This window comes from Colletotrichum gloeosporioides (genome assembly GCF_011800055.1).
Source record: "Colletotrichum gloeosporioides strain Lc1 chromosome Unknown consensus_83, whole genome shotgun sequence".
NCBI classification, from domain to species: domain Eukaryota; kingdom Fungi; phylum Ascomycota; class Sordariomycetes; order Glomerellales; family Glomerellaceae; genus Colletotrichum; species Colletotrichum gloeosporioides.
In genome coordinates this window covers 117782-133876 of record NW_025544728.1, presented here as the reverse complement: position 1 = coordinate 133876, position 16095 = coordinate 117782, and the positions used below count along the sequence as shown (strand labels likewise).

The following is a 16095-nucleotide window of genomic DNA, read 5'->3' as shown; positions in this document are numbered from 1 at the left end:
CGTGGGGCCCTGAGAAAGTCAATGAAGCTGACGGTTTTGATGGGCCGATATCAGCTTTTGCACTACATCGGTGGATGCCCGAGGTAACCTAAGGCAATGTCGACTCTTATTGGATATTCTATTCCCCCGAAACAAGGCAGTCCCGGTGCCATGCCTATCATCAAGACCATGACCCATTGTTGAAGGCACATTTCATCCCACCGGCTGCAAGTCGCTGACACCCACGGACCATGTTACTGATAGTATCGAGACTGTGGATAATAAACGTCAAATTAACCCCCGCTGAAAACGTTTCCTCGGCTTTTCCTGAAAGTCGAGGCTAGTGCTTATGGGGTGGGCGATTCTCCAGGGTGAGAGGCAACGCTCCGCCATCCATCAGACACATCTCACGAGGACAAACGCAGAATCGTTGTCGGACTTGAAGAACGACACCAGGTATTATTTAATAAATCAATTCACGTCAGGGTGTATCCGGACTAGTCTCATCCAACGCGTCTGCGGTCTGCCTTGTAGATCGCTTAGGGCTGCCTTCGAGGCTCCTGCCATGGATGTGTTCTGAGTGTAAACTAGCCGATCCATCGGCCCTTCTAAAAATGAAGACGCGAAGAACTGCCACGTGGTCGGTATGCATGCCGTGAAAACACCCACGCAAAGCTCAATGTCCGACCATATAGCAATTTGTAGCGAACCCACTGTTATCCAAGTTAGCAAGGAGAATAACGAAGCGCTGGGGTTGAATTAATTACCTGTGAAATTGTGTGTTCCCTGATGGTAGTCGACAAGAAGCTTCAGCCTGATGGTGCTAGCTGCTGTGAGACTGTGGTGGGAGGATCGAAGTTAGCCAAAACCAGTTCACTTTGGAGACTTCACTCGAGCCACTTACAAAAGCCCCAAGCTGAACATGAACATAATCCCAAATTTCTTGCTCCACTTCATGTTCAAACCCAGAATCTGCGTGAGAGGTAGTATGAGCATCCAAATGTCCAGTCCAACTTGGATTGCCGAGTAAACCATCGCAATGATGACGACTTCCATGCATGTGCCCTTGCTTTCGGAGTCGCCTCTCCAAGCCGTCCAAGCAAGGTGGATGGGTCGACATTGGAATATTCCGAGAAGAACAAAGGTGACACCGATTGCCAGATTGAGCGCTTGTGTGCCCCAAAGGACTCTCCGAAACCGCTCGCCAGGGAAGATTCGTAGGTACATGAAGAGAATGGACGCCTTAAGGAAAGCTATGGTGCTGTAATATAGAGTTTGTATGACGTAAAAGTTCTATTTCGTGTTAGATATTGCTTCATATGTAGGATAACAGATACTCACCTTGAAATATTCCGTGATTTGATCAACAGTCAAAGTCCACATGTCTTGGCCGGCACCGCTTCTTCCTGCTAGAAGCAAATTTTAGCTACTAAGAACACCAAAGCAGTTTTCCGAGGTTATGTCCACTTACCATTTGCGTTCAACGGCACGAACGCGATTAAACAACCCTGCGTCCGAGAGTCAGACAAGATAAGACTACTAATTGGGCTTACTCACAAAGGTTATCAGGATCATCAAATCGTCGGCACCCCATGCGGATACACGTGAAAACTTGACGACCAACCGTATGATTATCGACAGAGTAGGCAGCACGAAAAACATGACCAGCCGAGGAACTGCTGTCGAGGTGAAATCATTTTCCAGTGGAAACCCACACGCGGACCATCTGTAGTTCTGCGTGGCTATCGGGTCTTATTAATGGCTTCTAGCTGAAGAGGAGATTTACTTACCTAGGGCGTCGATTGGCAAGCAATGATCGAGAACGCAGTCTTCCACAAAATCGATGTAGTTCGCATCCTGGCACAGACACGTCTGATTCGCCGTAGGACAGGATGTCCTATTCAAACCTTCGGCGATGCATGGTTGCTATCGTTCAGTCAGCTACAGGTCGAAGGGTAGAGTCGCATAGGCTTTCATACTGCACATGTCGGGACGGTTTCTATCGGCGATGCTTGGGTAACCACGACCCCGAGGAACGGGAGGAGCCATGTGATGTTGCGCGTTGAACGCATCGCGATGACTGGGGAGTCGTCGCCTAGAAGCTTTAGCTCAAAGACCCCGTCGATCAAGAAAGAGTCAACGCTTTAATCAGCGAAAGTGCGTTGACAGGCCGAGTGCGAAGTTCGCGGTTGACTGAAATGCGATGTAGAGGTGGTTAGATGACCGGGCCGGGACTGGTTTGATGCCGATTGCTTTCAAGTTCTGGCCAGACCGATGATGTCTCAAGTAGCTGACATGGGGGGCGCCTGAAATTAGCGGAATTCTTTGAAGGGAAAAAGGGTTGTAGGACCGGAGAGGGCCTAGCGCCTATTAATGACCTGCAATGAAATTTCTGTTTGCGGTCAGCAGACTTCTCCGAAATGGGCGACTTTTATGTCTTGGATCAAAGAGGTCGCGATTGAAATGTCATCAGGGTCCATGTCCCAGAGCTTGTTCAATGCCCGGTGTTGCTTAGGATCAGGCCGAGGCCCACTTTCCCGGAATATCCACTCTGGAACGGGACAGGACCCGATCTCCGGCCGGAACAGACTTGTAGGTACTCGTTTCCAGCCGGTGCTGCTCCAGAGGATTCGTATTTTGGAACTGCATGGAAACTAAGAGATCTTTCTCCGTATACTTACTGGGTGGCTTATACTCTGCCGAGTGCGCCAAGCTGCGTATCGATGAGTGCTCGTTGGGATGGTGGTCTCCCCCAGGCAACGAGCTGACAAAAAGCTCGTCATACCATAGTTTTTGCATCGCGCTTCTTCTGCTACTTCTTTTTCTATTTCGTACTTGAGGTCCGAGACGGCGGTGAAGAATACGGTGCTCGTGGACTCTTCAACCCGACGATGTGGCTTAGGAAGTTGGGGCATCTAGCGGTGGCTTCTGCCACGTCGGTCCTGCTGGGGCGCTGTCCGATGACGCGAAGCAGTCAGTGAAAACACCGCGTGAAAAGCATGCCTCTGCATCATTTGATCAAGCTCGGCGTGAGAAAACTTGCAGAGAAAATCTTCGAGCTACACAGAAAGTGCAAAACTGCGGAAAACTATGCAAGCTCAAGAGAGGCAACCGGAAGCCTCAATAGCTGAGGGCCAAAAAAGTAGATTTAATCGTGCTAAGCCTTGTTCTAGGATAGCTTGGCACCATATATACTATTGGTCATGGAGGGTGGCAGCCAGTCGGGCGACCTTTTAAGTGAGCAAAACTCACCAGCGGATAAGGCTGCAGGATCCAAGGTGTGCTATTCCCCTACACCATCTTTCTCCCAACTAGCAGCCCCCAAAGCCAGGTGAAGGCAGACTCTGTAGCTAATTGGGGTTTCACAGCATTCTCACCGAGAAATAGTGGAAGGCCTCCCAGTAAGTGCGATCCCGCTGCTCCGCCGTCCAACAGCTATAGATGTGGAGCACATATAATGGACATGTTTTCCTCTAAGTGGTCGAGGAAGCTACCAATCACCCAGAAATCCGCCATAAACACATATCATTGGCAAAGGATAGATCTCTAGAGAAATCACTAGTCATTACTTTTCTTACAAACTTGATTGATGACCTCCAACTGGTTATCGGAATGGCTCTTCGGCCGCGGGGGCGGAGGCCCTGCCCGTCCTCATGGAAACCAACCCGGAGGCCCACATCATCCGCACAACCCGCTCAATTATCCTATTCAGAATGGCCGCCGACCAGATTCGATCAACCGAGACGATCAAGATTTTGCCGACAGTCTTAGTTATCATCGACTTAGACCTGAAGAAGGTCATTCACCCCGCCGTCCGAGAAGAGTCCGTTACAATGGTGGGCGAGATCTCCCAGGAACCTACCCAGACTCTCAGCCTAGTGACTACCGACATGAATACGATTCAGACGACAATTCGAACTCTCTAGCATTATTTGGGAACTCCAGGAGCACCAGTTCCTACTTGCCGTCGACTATTTCAACCGGCTGGTCGCATAATGGAAACTCGGATGTTGGTCTAACACCAACAACGAGTGACGACGGATCTGGGTCACTTCACGACATCATTCCAGGTAGCAGAGCTCACAGAGGGGGCAGACATATCGTGCAATACCGGCCATCGTCTGCGCATCCACACACGGCTGGCCGGGAGATCGGTAGCCGGCTGCTCTACCCCGAGCTCGAAGCCTCTGACGTTCCAGCTGTGCTGCTTGGTCCTGTAGAGCTTCCTGCTGCGGAGCGGCAGCCAGCTCATTGGCACTCTCAACGTCAGCAACAAATGCCAGAATCTCCCATCAACTTCGATCTAACGCCGCCGCCACTTCCAACGCCCCCGGTCTATGAGCTGCCGGCAAACCCATACGTCCCAGAGCCTTGCAATCCACCTCCTCCGCCAATCGTGCCTCCAAGGCGAACTCAACGTAGCCCTATTCCTCGACCGGCAGATCTTTCTTGGGAAAGTTTGTCATCGGACGAGAAGCCCGAAGCCGACCTGGCGCTTGGGTTCAAAATCTGGTCACAAGGTTCTCGAGAGAAGCTTGAGAAACAATTGAAGAAGGGATGCAAGAACGAAAAGGTCAAAGAGGTTCTTGATATACTTAAGAACAGCGCCTCGAAGTTCAAACAACACTCTTCGCTCTTCGAGTCGCCTATTCTGGAGTGTCTGAAAGCCCCAAGCGATAAGCGCAACAAATGCCTCCTCGGTCTTGTTCTTGCGATGAAAGAAGAGGGCCATAAACTCAAGTCGGTCGGCAAATCAACCGGAGACACCGTCTTGACGAAGCTTCTATCCGTCCGCAGAACATCGACTTTCCAGCAGCAAGTCAACGCTCTCAATTTCCTTCTGAGCCAGGGGGCTAGACCTCTGGTCAACAAACGCGACGCCCAGGGGTTTAGTCCTCTTGACTACGCTGTGTTGTCCGGGAATGCAGGAGCAATCGCACTTCTGCTTCAATATCGAGCCGATCCAATGAGCCAAAACCGGTCGCAGAAAAGTGCGCGCGACATCGCCATGGAGAGTGCTTCTCGCCTAGCCCAGGGTAGAAGCGAACTCATGATCAACAACCACGCACACATTATGAATCTCCTATTCGGGGATGGGGAGTCTTGCATGAGAGCTCGTGCGGACTAGAGCGCAAAAGGTTGGAGCTGTTCCCCAAGATCTTTTCGTTTTGCATGGTACGTTTAGCCAGAGGTACAGTTATTGAAATTGCCTTGAGGTGGGGTCAGGCACATGTATGGTCGATGCGGATAAAAAGGTGTTTTCACTGGTTTGCTTGATTTAGATCGCAACGTGATCGGGAAATCCTAGATAGACTGTTTTTTCTATAGAACTGCATAGCTAATAGACCGTTGTTTATTTCGAACCATGTACTTTCCACATTTCAGCGGAATAATGTTTGTTAGAAGGGTGGCGTAGAGACTGAGATGAAGTGGAACACCTTTCGCAATGCAGGCCATGCGGTTGTGTTGCTTTATGAGGTCAAATTATTTCAAATCCGGGAGCAAGTCTGCCGCTTCTTTCCCCAAATAGGTGACGGAAAAGGCAAAGGTGGATATGCTGGTAATCCTATTTCACCCTTGCGTTAGAGTCACATCGGCAGGCAGATTCCGGGGAAGTATTCGCGGGGTGCGGGGGGGACGCGGAGTTACAAGCGAAGATCTGGGGAAGTCACACAAGCGGAGAGCAGTATTAAACTGCCATTGCAGACTTAAATTAATACGAGCGTTCTCAACATCGTCATTCACAAACTTCTTCCGGAGTAACACGGGCCGTGCAGAGTTGAATACTCACGTCTGCACACATGGGAGGTCCCAAAGCACTCCGCGGCCACCATGGCAATACAAAGCAGGCTCTTCTCGCCTCCATTGGGATTAGCATGGGAGGGTCAGTGATTCCCGGGTCCTTCTCAAATTCCGTCTAGCTCACGTAACAGTTTACTCTACGGCCTCGACACCGGCATCATAGCAACAACAATCGGCCAGTCCACCTTCAAAACGTACATGTACGGAGGTTCTCAAGGCCCTCCCGCGCTCGTCGGCGGCATCGTAGCCTCATACTATGCCGGCGGTTGCATCGGCGGCTTGCAGTCCGGCTGGCTGATGGACAAATGGAGCCGACGCTACACCGTCTTCATCGGTGCCGTGGTCAGTATTCTCGGCGCGGCGTTGCAGGCGGCTGCCGTGAACCCGGGTATGATGATAGCGGGACGCATCTTCAGCGGGTGGTCGACGGGCGTCTTGTACTCCGTCACGCCAATCTACCTCGCCGAGATATCTCCGCCTGAGAACCGGGGCTTTTTGGTCGGGCTGAAGGGGCTTACGAATGCGGGCGGTTTCTTCGTCGCCAACTGGATTGGGTATGCGGGGTCATTCGCGAGCGGAAATGGGCAGTGGAGGATTCCACTGGCGATGCAGGCGCCGCCTGCCGTTGGACTTGGGTTGCTAGTGTTTGCAATGCCGTTCAGCCCTCGATGGTGTAAGTGGAACGTGTCCGTTGGCTGAAGCCCTTGCTAATAACACATTAAAGTGGTCAAACAAGAGCGTCATGAAGATGCGGTAAAAGTTCTTCGCAGACTCCACGGTGCCCGCGGCGAAGACTTCGTCCAGCGCCAGTATGTTGAGATCCGGGATCAGCTTGCGCTAGAAGCCGACCTCCGTCGCCAATCATCGTTGAAGATTCTTTTCACTCGACAGTACGCAAGGCGGATGCTGCTGGCATGTCTCATCGTGAACATGACGAAGCTATCGGGATCTCAGGTCATCCAGAACTACCAGAGCTTGATGTACGCGGCCCTCGGCTTCAAAGGCCAGACGGTTCTTCTCATCGCTGGATGTTATGGTACCATGGGTATCCTTGGGCAAATATTCAATCTGATCTGGGTATCTGACACCTGGTCCCGTCGAAAGACCATGTGTAAGTCATGCGGCAAAAGGACCTCGAAGACGTGACTGACAAGCCCAATAGGTACGGGAACAGCTTCACTCGCGGCCACTCTCGCAATTCTGTTGGCTCTATCAAAGTATTACCCCGATGACCGGAACTTGACAGGGAGTTCGGCCGGTGTATCCTTCATCTTCATCTTCTCCTTCTTGTATGCCGTATTCTTCAACAGCACGAATTGGGTGCTGGTCTCAGAAATCTTCCCGCTGCATCTGCGAGGCACTGGGGTCGGCTTTGCCATCTTCACTCAGGCTGTTACTGCCATCTGGCTGAGCCAGGTCTCACCCACGGCCTTTGAGGCGCTAGAGTGGAAGTTCTACTTCATCTTCATCGCCACGAATGTCTCAGCTGGCCTAGTCTACTACTTTTTTCTGCCTGAGACGAATCAACTTAGTCTGGAACAGATTGCAGCTGTCTTTGGTGATGCGGCGGTGGAGGGAAATATGGAGCAAAAAGGTATTGACGACAAGGAGGAGGCGATTGAGCTTGAAGAAGAACGGAAGTAAGAATATTGATGACGATTTTGATACACACTGAAGTGGCAAATAAGCGTTGAGATAGTGTCGCAATACCGCAGCATCTCATTACTTTTACATTCCGCACCCCAATACAATCTATAAAGTTCTTATTCAATTAGATCCATTAATCTCTGAGCATAAGCTGCACAGCGCTAGACTAGAGAAAGGTACATAGTACTGTCTATGACCAGGGCTCTCAGTTGATAATCACCCCTGCCCAGAAAGTTTGAGAGAGATGAGAGCCTACGATATATCTTATTCTACCTAAAGTCGACAGATCTAGTGGGTGGTGGAGCTGGAAACCTAGGAGTGGTAACATGTGGTAGATTTCAATTTGGGCCGAATTCAAGGATATAAACATAAAGTACGGATATTGCATTAAACTGTTCCGCCCAAAAAGTACTGGTTCCGGGTTTGTTTCACGCCGCTGTACCTTTTGGTCTCCCGCCTAAGGTCTGCCAAGTAATATCCTCTGTACTCCCTCGCCTGTTATGTTTGTCGGCTGTAGGTGTGTAGGCATCAAGCCTATGGACACTTCACACTCTGCCAATCACGCGCCAGGAAACCTCGGCATGCATGAGTGGATGCCGTCGATAGCCCAAGAGTAATACTGCTTACCTGCATTGTAGTGTTACCTATCTATTGGCTTAACTGGGTATTTGGGGGAAATGGGTGAGGGAGAATCAGGCTGTGCTTACCTCTCCTTTACCATCACCATCTTCCCCTCATTTTTAGTCACCCAAGGCATAGCTCGCGACTTTCTGTAGCTCTTGTCTAGATATTAACAGCGTTCTCGAGGTATGTCAGATCCTTTTTCAATCGCCTCGGGCGTCGTGGGCATCGTTTCGCTTGGGCTTGAAGTCGTCAAAGGTCTTTACGAGTACTGCAGCACTCTGAAGGACCAGAGTTCCGACATCGCTCGCATCCGCGACAGCTTGTTCCGCCTTCACGATCTGCTCGGTAACCTGAGGAGGCAGCTTGACGCTCGAAGGTTTCATTCTAACAACATAAACATCTTGGCTTGCATCGAGGGTCGTATACTTGAATGCAAAGAATGCGTCGAGAAGCTGAAGAAAGCGGCCGACAAGTTTAATCATTCTCAAGACAATGGTTTCAGGGCTGCTTTGAAAGCAAAAGTGCGACGAGCTACATACCCTTTTCAGCAGAACACGCTACAGAAGCTTGAGGGAAATGTTGACAAGATCTGCCAGCATGTGCTTTTCTCGTTGCAGCTACTACAGAACGAAGATACCAGCAGCATTCGCAATAATGTTGAGGACACAAAAGATCTGCTTGAATCACACCGGGCAAAAGACGTGGCCCAAAACATCATCAACTGGCTCAATGCACCAGATGCCACTACGAACTTCATCATTGCTCGGGAAAAGTCGCAGCCTGGGACGGGTTCTTGGCTCATTGATGACTGGCGCTTCAATGCTTGGTTTGAACAAGAGAAGTCGTTTTTGTGGCTCTATGGCTTCGCCGGCTGTGGCAAATCGATCTTATGCTCCACGGCCATCCAACACATTCTCCAGTACCAGAAGTCTACACAGGATAAGAATTCCAGCCAAATTAATGGTGTTGCCTTCTTCTTCTTCGCTTTCGACGATACTGGGAAACAAGATGTGTCAGCTCTTTTGCGTGCTCTGATCTTGCAATTGTCCGGGCAACAAGGTGACATTTCGCCTTCCTCACACATTTCACGTCTATACAACAGCTGCCGCAACTCAGCACCACGAAATCAAGCTCTGCTTGACTGCCTGCACCATCTATCGCGGTCATTCGAGCATACATATATTATCATAGATGCCCTCGATGAAAGTCCACGGGGCAAGCATCGCCAGGATGTACTGGATACTTTAACGACGATACGCGGGTGGATGGAGACTTCAATCCATCTCTTGGTCACCAGTCGGGACGAAGTCGACATCAGAGACGCTCTCAATCCATCGCCAACCGAATCAGTTGCGGTCAGAAATCTGGCTTCCGATCAAGACATTGCGCTTCATATTACGCAAAGTCTTCGGAATGAGCCACAGCTACGTAAGTGGAAAGGGTTTCATGGACGGATCGAAACCACTTTAACAACCCAAGCAGATGGAGTGTAGGTTATGAAAGCTCTCAGGAAATGCTGCTGCTAACACCGTGCAGTTTCAGGTGGGTTGACTGTCAACTACGAGAAATCGCTGTCTGCCCTCGAACAGAAGAACATCTTGATAAACTCCTTACTTCGCTTCCCCGAACATTGGATGATACCTATGAGAGGATGCTTCTTGCAATACCGCCCGCCTCTCAAGATTACGCCGAGCAGATATTAATGCTGCTATGCTGCGCCAAGAGAAATTTGACCATAGAGGAGCTCATCTATGGGATGGCAGTTGATCTCGATCCAGTTGGGTCAAAGTCCGACGATACCGACGCAAAAGATGCCGAATCAGACCATGTTGGCTCAGACAGTCTCTTTTTGGATAGCCTCCACCCGGTGGCAGTATTCAAAGACAAACGGAGATTGCATGATGCAGATGCTGTTCTTGAAGTTTGTCCTGGCTTTATTGAACTTTATGAGGGCCGTGATGCGAATCGGGAGGAGACTTTATATGTACGACTCGCGCACTTCTCAGTTCAGGAGTACCTCAAATCGGACCGCATTAAGGAGCGGGAAAATGTCGCTCAATACCAAATGCGAGAACAAGACATGAACACCAAGGCAACATGGATTTGCCTGGCCATCTTGGAAAAGTTCTCAGCCGCAGTGCAAGCAAACGATTCCTATACAAGTATATGGTCCTGCGAGCCCGATACGAAAATCATGTACATGTACCCTTGGGCGTGCTATGCGGCGATATTTTGGCCAGATCACTTCCGAGAAAGCAAACAAATACCGCCAGAAGCTGTAAGCGCAATGCTTCGGTTTCGCCCCCACGCTGTACAATTTTCCGCTTATCTTGGAGGCAGAGGTTTCTTTGGGGATAATCTTCTTCAGTTTGCAATTCATTACGGACTGTCCTCGGTGGTGTCTGTCATACTTCAGGATCCCACCACAGACATTAACGAAATCACCGGCGGCACCACAGCCTTGTTTGTTGCGGCAAAAGCCCATGATATGGAGCTCGTGCGGTGTCTTCTGGACCGTGATGCCGATGTCAATGGCTACGACGGAGGTGCACTGACGGCGGCGGCAAGAACAGGCCAGGTAGATATGGCCAAGCTTTTTCTCGATCACGGTGCCGAAATTAATGCCAGCGCTGGGGAGGCATTGGACGCGGCAGCGGAAGTAGGTGATATAGAAATGGCGAGATTCCTCCTCGAAAACGGTGCCGAAATCAATGTCAGCGGTTCAGAGGCGCTGCATATAGCAGCTTGGGGAGGCGGTTTAGAAATGGCGAAGCTTCTTCTCGACCACGGTGTCGAAATCAATGCCGGTGGGTCAGAGGCACTGGCGTCGGCAGCTTGGGGAGGTCATTTCGAAATGGCGAAACTTCTCCTCGAAAGCGGTGCCGAAATTGATGCCAGCGGCTCAGAAGCACTGCACATGGCAGCTTGGAGAGGCCACTTAGAGATGGCGAAACTTCTTCTCGAGGGCGGTGCCGATGCTAACCTCACAGAGGAATCTAGGAACCAAACTGCTTTGTGGTCGGCTGTGGGGTCCAAGGAGCTTGAGTTCGTCCGTCTGCTTCTCGAGTACGGCGCTGAGGTCAACCATCGTGATGATTCCGGCCAGACCGTCCTGCACAAAGCTGCTGCGCAGATTGGGTATGAGGACGGAGTGCAGTTCCTCCTGGAACATGGCGCCAAGGTGAACATCGCCGACAGCCATACAGGTAGAACTGCACTCCACGAAGCTGCGGAATCTGGCAACGAGAAAATTGCGCGGCTTCTTTTGGAAGCGGGGGCGGATCCAAATGTAGTGGATAAGTTTGGTAACACCGTCCTGTCGTTGGCCGCTAAGAGGGGTTGTCAGGACTTGGTGACCTTTGTTTCGGATCTCTAATTGTACTGGTAAAACCATTTTGTGAATAATTCTTTTGTGAATACTTGTATGACTAAAGGGAACATGAGGACCCTACGCTCCCTCCACATGTTTCCCCGTCAGAGTCATACGGCAGTCAACAAGGTGCGCCTCCAGGCGGCAAACTGCGAAGAAGAAAAGTTAGAAGGGAAGAAAGGTACTGGTAAAACATTGAAGTTTCGTGTGGTGGCAGAATTTTAGGTCGCCCTAGCATCATCTGATTATTCTTAGCAAAGTCTAGTAATGCAACTGCTTGTTCACAACGTTGATCAAAGGCTTTCCCTGGTGCATCCTTCCCAGATTGGTCTCCAAGACGCCCAACACTCTTTCCCAGTATCCATTTGTCCTCCAACTCACATGAGGGGTGATGAAAACATTCGGTGCCTTCCACAGGGGGTGGTCCTTCGGCAGCGGCTCGGGATCCGTCACATCCAAAGCGGCAGCCCTGATCTTGCCAGTCTCAAGCGCCTCTATCAGCGCATCTGTCTGAATTAGAGGCCCTCTGGCGATGTTCGAAACAAAAGTCTTCTTCTTGGACAAAATCTCAAATTGCTCCTTTCCAATGAGTCCAGTCGTTTCTGAAGTCAGCGGCATGCCAATGACCAAAAGATCGAGGTCTTGCGCAAGAAAGTTGTTGACGGCCTCCTTGGAAGCGCCGTGGAACCATTTCGAGGGGACGAGGCCGTCTGGGTCTCCGGTGCCGGGGACAACGTAGCTGTCATCTTTGCGAGACTCGAGGGTCGCCTTCTCACTGCGCGTGAAGGCGTATACCTCCATACCCATGGCCTGCGCAATCTTTCCGCACTGGCGACCGATGGCTCCGTAGCCGAGAATTCCCATGCGCAGGCCGACTGAGTCCTCAAAGTCGACGGCCATCGGTCCCTCCCAGAAGCCTTGCTTTTGGTTCTCTGCGTAACGCAGGAAGTGGTGCTGGCTGGCGAGCCAGCTGCCGATCACCCACTCTGCAATTTGAGGACTATTCCCAATGTGTTAGTTCGCATGGTCTTCAGCCTTAGCAATGGCGCGGGTTAAACTCACGGATGGCATCCATTGGTCGTGCAAAACGGAATGTCTGGGTTCTTGTACACCGGGTGATCGCGCCATTTGTCAGCGCCCGCAGATGTCAACTGCACGAAGCGGACGTTCTTGAGTCGTTCGAGCGACGGGGGATTGAAGCTGATGATCATCGTGACGCCGTCCCAGACCTCATCGGGCAGCTCATCCGGCAACAGGAAGCGGCCGTCCGGCAGGTGGTTGTTGGCCCAGCGGACCTGGAGGCCCGGGTAGTTTGACTCGACTCTGCTGATCCATTCCTCGTTGCGCGGTGATGAAAGGAAGACGAGGAGGATGTCGTTGGCCAACGGGCTCTTTTGGGGCGCAAGGTCGCCCATCGTTAGGGTTGCAGAAAAAAAGCTGTTTGCGGAGAAATTTGTTGCGGGGTTTACGAACGGTCTATTGCCAAGCTGGAGTTGAGGGGGATAGGACTTAAAGAGTATCGCCAACTGACCGGGCCGGGTTCACGTTGGAGTTGACGAGACTGAGTTAATAGACCGGGCCGGCGGGTGTATGCTTATCGTGGTAGGACGGCTTGACAGACGCGATTCGAGCCATTTGCCGAAGAAGGTTGCGATAACAAATTGACGCAGTCCGATAGGTGGAGTCGGGCGAGATGGCAGGGATCTGGCTGTCCGGTTGCTTCTCCGCGTGGGTCCGTTTACTCCGCGTCCGTCCCGAGATCGGGAACGATGCCATTGATTGATAAGCCGATCCGGCCTGGGCAACTCGCTCGCATATTCGCTTCAACTCTGAGTTGGATATTTCAAACGGGCCATAAAATGTCAGCCAGCAAGCTCAAAGACGCCATTTCATATCCAACTTCAGCGGTCTGCCGTTCTTCAGTGCGTTTCTCGCGAGCCTGGTTAATGCGCATATCTGGTCTGTTGCTGATCGAGGCACGAACAAATATGATTCCCAGAAGAATTTACTGTCTTCAGACGGACAATATGATCACCCCGCAGTGTTGTAGAGACAAGCGAGTTCATTGGTCGACACCGTGTCGTATGCGACAAGGTACCGTCAGGTGGTTGATGTTTGCCAACGACGGCGTCCCGTTTAACAGCTTGACTGGCTTTATCCTACATTATCTCTGCTGCAGAATTTCTATTTTCCCGCCAACAAGCAACCCAAGAAAGCAACAAACAGCTGAGACAACGACGCAAATCCCATCCTTATTGGACGCCACTCTGTATGTTTGGTTGTGAGTTGTCATACATGAAAGGCGGTCGGCAAGTTGTAGAGTGAGAATTGGACCACCGCTATTCAAGTTGAACTGTTTTAAAGGCGGACTCCCCTCGAATGTCTCATTTGAGTCTGCAATCTGGATATTCTCAGACTTTACACAATGCTTTTTCGGGCATACACTGTTGGTCGTATGACCAGACTCGCAACCACGAGGGCGTTTCCTATCCAAGCACCTGTAACTCATCAACTTCGATATGTTCACCATGGAAAGACACCAAAGAGACCCCAGCCTATGAAGACGCTGGCGGTTGGTCTGAGAGGGAAAGCCGACGTTGCCCAATCAAGGAGATCGGGCAGAAAGGTCGCGATCGTGACTGGGGCATCGGTAAGGAATCTCTGACATATTTCTCATTCCAGTCCATCGAGTGAATTGACACTTTTCGCAGTCAGGCATAGGCGAGGCATTGAGCAGGGATCTTGTAAAGCAGGGTTGGCAAGTTGCAATGGCCGACATCAACACCAACGAGAAATTGCTGCAGGAGCTAGGCGACAATGCGAGCTTCCACAAGACGGACGTCTCCAGCTACAGCGAACAATCGAAGACATTCCAGGACGTGTGGGATCAGTACGGCAGGATCGATGCACTGCTAGCCAACGCAGGCGTTGTAGACAAGGGTTCAATCTACATTCTGAACCACAGAGGGTCTGACGAGTTGCCGCCGAAGCCCAACATGGGCTGCACCGATGTTAACTTCAAGGGGTTGGTGTACGGCACGCAGCTGGCCATCCATTTCATGCGGAAGAATGAGACCCCTGGAGGTAGCATCATTGCGACATCGAGCAATGCGGCTGTCATCCCCCACGAAGCTGCTCCGGAGTATTGCGGCACGAAAGCTGGTATGGTCGGCTTCGTGCGCGGGGCATCCCGCGTGCTCAAGATTGTATGTTAAAGACTTTTGTGGACCACAGGCATGGTACATTATATCTGACCTACCAACAGAAAGAAAACATTCGCATCAATGCCGTCTTGCCTGGCGTCATTCGGACGCCTTTGTTGCCTGCTGGTGCGATCGCCGCAGTACCTCCTGAGTGGTAAGAAGCATACCCAGAACACTTCCTTCAGTGCTTTGCTAATAGCAGTCTCTAGTATCACGCAACTCTCGACTGTCGTATCCGCATTCAACAAGTTCTTGGATGATGAGAGTCTCAACGGGGAAGCCCTCGAATGCTCAGCCGAAGATGTGGTCCCATTGGTGTACGGCAAGTCGACAATGAGCCCGGTGCCTGTCTGGGATCCGCTGTTCAAGATGATGCATCATGAGAACTCCGGTCTTCCAGAGGCCGTTGCTTAGGCTGCCTATATTCTCAGGATTTGGGTCAACGTAGGGTGATGATCATCAACTTCCATAGTAAGACGCGGGGTGACGGGTGCGCGTTTTTATGCCAAGGTTCTTGGGTATCCATGCCCAGCACCACGGGTCTGGCTCACAAGCAAAGACCAAGACTTGGGATCCGGAATCGAGGGCCACAACGCCGTCAGTGTTAGCACAAGTTTCTTACTTATATTCCTATTGTCCAAAACATGGGTTCGCGTTTCCACAAAAACCGCACGGCATCGCGAGCGTCCCGTGCACAGCTATGAACGTGTCGATCATGAAGGGTAAAATGTGGGCTTAGTGCCCGTCCGAACGGATGGACGATCCGATGATGTTGAACAAGAAATAGGACGACGGCAGTCTGATGGGATGCATTCATTTCCCCAGACATTCATTTGGTAGTTAGCGCTTTCAATCGCATGCTGCGGCTCATGACTTCAGCCAAACCATCAGCAGACCTCCTCCCTGAAATCGCATCAGACTACACCTTTTAGCAATTACTTGGCAAATCAGACTTCACCCATCCGTCTCGGAAATACAGTTCGCGTCGCTATTGACTCGAGATTCTCCTATGGCCCCCCGGTCCCCCACTTCCAGAGCATTCTCAAAACACATTTCTCGTTCAAGTTTCCCCCTCACTCTATTTCATCGAAAGTAAGGTTTTCCCCAACTTTCAGAGTTACATCACCACGGACAAGGGCACCCATACGAAACAGCCCAGCATGCCTGGACTGCAATTCTCCCCTTAATCAATCTGGCGGCCCCCAAATTGCCATTCACGCTGCGCAGTTTTCTTCTGGTCGAATGTTGTCATCCGAACTCTGTGGGCCCGGGGAGTTAATAAGGCGGGCAGCACTGCCGACGAATCCCTGGGGTTAACATGCGCTCACGTGGATTTCTCGGAGGCAGCGGCTCCGTCCCACGTTAAATGGCCAAGAACAGCTCTCCAAACCCCCGAACTTCCCCAAAGCAGCAACGGCCCAGGCACAAGACGGCTCGGCGCCAATGCCCCTCGGCCGTGTTCCCAGCATC

General features: G+C 51.2%; 7 protein-coding genes across 7 annotated transcripts; 5 read left to right on the top strand and 2 right to left on the bottom strand.

The window, feature by feature from the left end:
- Nucleotides 1–738: 738 nt before the first annotated feature.
- Nucleotides 739–1362, bottom strand: GCG54_00000943 (uncharacterized protein; the record flags this gene model as incomplete). The annotated part of the gene is made up of 3 exons (XM_045401074.1): nucleotides 739–817; nucleotides 884–1272; nucleotides 1321–1362. The coding sequence occupies 3 exons, from the start codon at nucleotides 1360–1362 to the stop codon at nucleotides 739–741; spliced, it is 510 nt and encodes a 169-aa protein (XP_045258858.1).
- Nucleotides 1363–3692: 2330 nt separating this feature from the next.
- On the top strand, nucleotides 3693–3905 carry GCG54_00000942 (uncharacterized protein; the record flags this gene model as incomplete). Its single annotated transcript, XM_045401073.1, has 1 exon — nucleotides 3693–3905. The coding sequence occupies one exon, from the start codon at nucleotides 3693–3695 to the stop codon at nucleotides 3903–3905; it is 213 nt and encodes a 70-aa protein (XP_045258857.1).
- Nucleotides 3906–3974: 69 nt separating this feature from the next.
- GCG54_00000941 (uncharacterized protein) lies at nucleotides 3975–5107 on the top strand (the record flags this gene model as incomplete). Its single annotated transcript, XM_045401072.1, has 2 exons — nucleotides 3975–3988; nucleotides 4066–5107. The coding sequence occupies 2 exons, from the start codon at nucleotides 3975–3977 to the stop codon at nucleotides 5105–5107; spliced, it is 1056 nt and encodes a 351-aa protein (XP_045258856.1).
- A 673-nt stretch (nucleotides 5108–5780) lies between these two features.
- Nucleotides 5781–7425, top strand: GCG54_00000940 (putative metabolite transport protein YwtG; the record flags this gene model as incomplete). The annotated part of the gene is made up of 4 exons (XM_045401071.1): nucleotides 5781–5863; nucleotides 5913–6454; nucleotides 6506–6892; nucleotides 6944–7425. 4 exons carry the CDS (start codon nucleotides 5781–5783, stop codon nucleotides 7423–7425), a joined length of 1494 nt encoding a protein of 497 aa, XP_045258855.1.
- Nucleotides 7426–8237: 812 nt separating this feature from the next.
- GCG54_00000939 (uncharacterized protein) lies at nucleotides 8238–11428 on the top strand (the record flags this gene model as incomplete). Its single annotated transcript, XM_045401070.1, has 2 exons — nucleotides 8238–9064; nucleotides 9589–11428. The coding sequence occupies 2 exons, from the start codon at nucleotides 8238–8240 to the stop codon at nucleotides 11426–11428; spliced, it is 2667 nt and encodes an 888-aa protein (XP_045258854.1).
- Nucleotides 10991–12837, bottom strand: GCG54_00000938 (uncharacterized protein; the record flags this gene model as incomplete). Its single annotated transcript, XM_045401069.1, has 3 exons — nucleotides 10991–11368; nucleotides 11804–12422; nucleotides 12485–12837. The coding sequence occupies 3 exons, from the start codon at nucleotides 12835–12837 to the stop codon at nucleotides 10991–10993; spliced, it is 1350 nt and encodes a 449-aa protein (XP_045258853.1).
- Nucleotides 12838–14190: 1353 nt separating this feature from the next.
- Nucleotides 14191–15039, top strand: GCG54_00000937 (putative oxidoreductase; the record flags this gene model as incomplete). The annotated part of the gene is made up of 3 exons (XM_045401068.1): nucleotides 14191–14628; nucleotides 14688–14779; nucleotides 14835–15039. 3 exons carry the CDS (start codon nucleotides 14191–14193, stop codon nucleotides 15037–15039), a joined length of 735 nt encoding a protein of 244 aa, XP_045258852.1.
- Between the last annotated feature and the right edge of the window lie 1056 nt (nucleotides 15040–16095).